This window comes from Cyprinodon variegatus, unplaced genomic scaffold (genome assembly GCF_000732505.1).
Source record: "Cyprinodon variegatus isolate N-32 unplaced genomic scaffold, C_variegatus-1.0 Scaffold506, whole genome shotgun sequence".
Classification (NCBI taxonomy): Eukaryota; Metazoa; Chordata; class Actinopteri; order Cyprinodontiformes; family Cyprinodontidae; genus Cyprinodon; species Cyprinodon variegatus.
The window spans coordinates 362,374-363,770 of NW_015150959.1; the positions used below are offsets into that span (position 1 = coordinate 362,374).

Consider the following 1,397-nt stretch of genomic DNA (forward strand, 5'->3'; position numbering starts at 1 on the left):
CTGTACACATAGCAAAGCTAAGGACTGTAGGACCAGAAAAGAGGAAGTTACTATAAGGAAAAAAAAATCAGAGAATTTTAAACATTTAGATCAGGCACCCCTTAATTATATATATACTGTATGCAATAGTGTTTTATCAAACTGGTCCTATAGTCACTTTAATAATCCCAGGGCCAAATTACTGTAGTTACATTACGCCATCTGTAATAAAGTATTTCTGATTCCTGGTTGATGGGACAGGTGTTGTGAATGAAACGGTGCCCAGCTTGAAAGAGCTCCTGTGTGTCGCTGAATGTGAGCATTGATGACTGAAAGACATCTTCTGCCTCCATTTATCTGTTTACTACAGTCTGTTGAATTCATGTTAATGAGTATTTAAAGACATTTCAATTAGTGGGGAAAAAAAACCTTCGTAACCCCCCTGCAGTACCTCTGTAGAGACCCTAGGGGTCGCAGACCCCCTATTGAAGAGCTCTGATTTAGACAGTTGTTTTTCTCCTAGATATTGCTGGAGTTCGTGGGCCGCTGGAAGACGGATGAAGAGCCTTTACCTCTTGTTCAAATGTACTTGGTCGCCCTGCTGAGTTTTGCCAAGGCGTCCTCATACCTCTCTCTGCAGTGTGAAAATGTTCCTCTTGTGATCGAGAGACTTTCGCTGTAAGTAACATTTAAAATGTTTCCATATAAAAAAAACTCCTGATCAAAATCTTACGACCTTATTAAAATAATAAATAAATGTTTAGATTATGGGTGGTGTGAATCATGGTTGAATAGCTGTTATTTTTATTCTGATATATTCTTAAAGATTGGAGAATTTCTCCTATTTCTGTATTTTTATGCTGTGCTGCATTATTTACCTCATTTAAGCTTTCTAAGCTATAGGCATGACTCTAGTAATCTAAAATGAGTAAGTTCCCCATCTGTCAACAGATAAAAAACCCTCTGAAAGTTAAATTGTTTTATTTAATAAATTGCCTCATCAAAGAATATGTCTCCTGCTTCCAAATGTTTTAAAGCAAAGGAAGCTCTACTTAGAACTCTCTCTAGATCTAATTGATCAAAATGCAAATTCTTTTCATTCTTTGGCTGGTTTTTAAAATGCCCGCCTGGCGTGCACAATGTAAAATGTGCACTTTTTTTGTTTTATCTTTTTTTTTGTTTTTATTAGATCAGTCTTGTGATGTCTTATGCTCCTGTCACACCCTGCTGATTTATCCAGCGTATGCCTGACGTCCCACAATCTCCTAAAACGCTTCTTTCTGTTTTTCTAGGTAGGATTTATACATGGAGTATTGATAACGAGTCCAGAGCTTATGTCAAATAACAACCTAACGTATCCATAACACACGGCAGCGTAATGACCATGAAATGATGCTTGTGCATCATTTCATGGTCAT

General features: G+C 37.2%; 1 protein-coding gene across 1 annotated transcript in view; it reads left to right on the forward strand.

The window, feature by feature from the left end:
• Window positions 1-1,397, forward strand: part of LOC107094787 (zinc finger protein 292-like) — a 25,962-nt gene that overhangs the window by 7,521 nt on the left and 17,044 nt on the right. Inside the window, exon 2 of the mRNA XM_015390627.1 lies at window positions 503-657. Within this exon, the coding sequence (XP_015246113.1) occupies window positions 503-657 (155 nt within the window). The remainder of the gene's footprint in view (window positions 1-502; window positions 658-1,397) is intronic.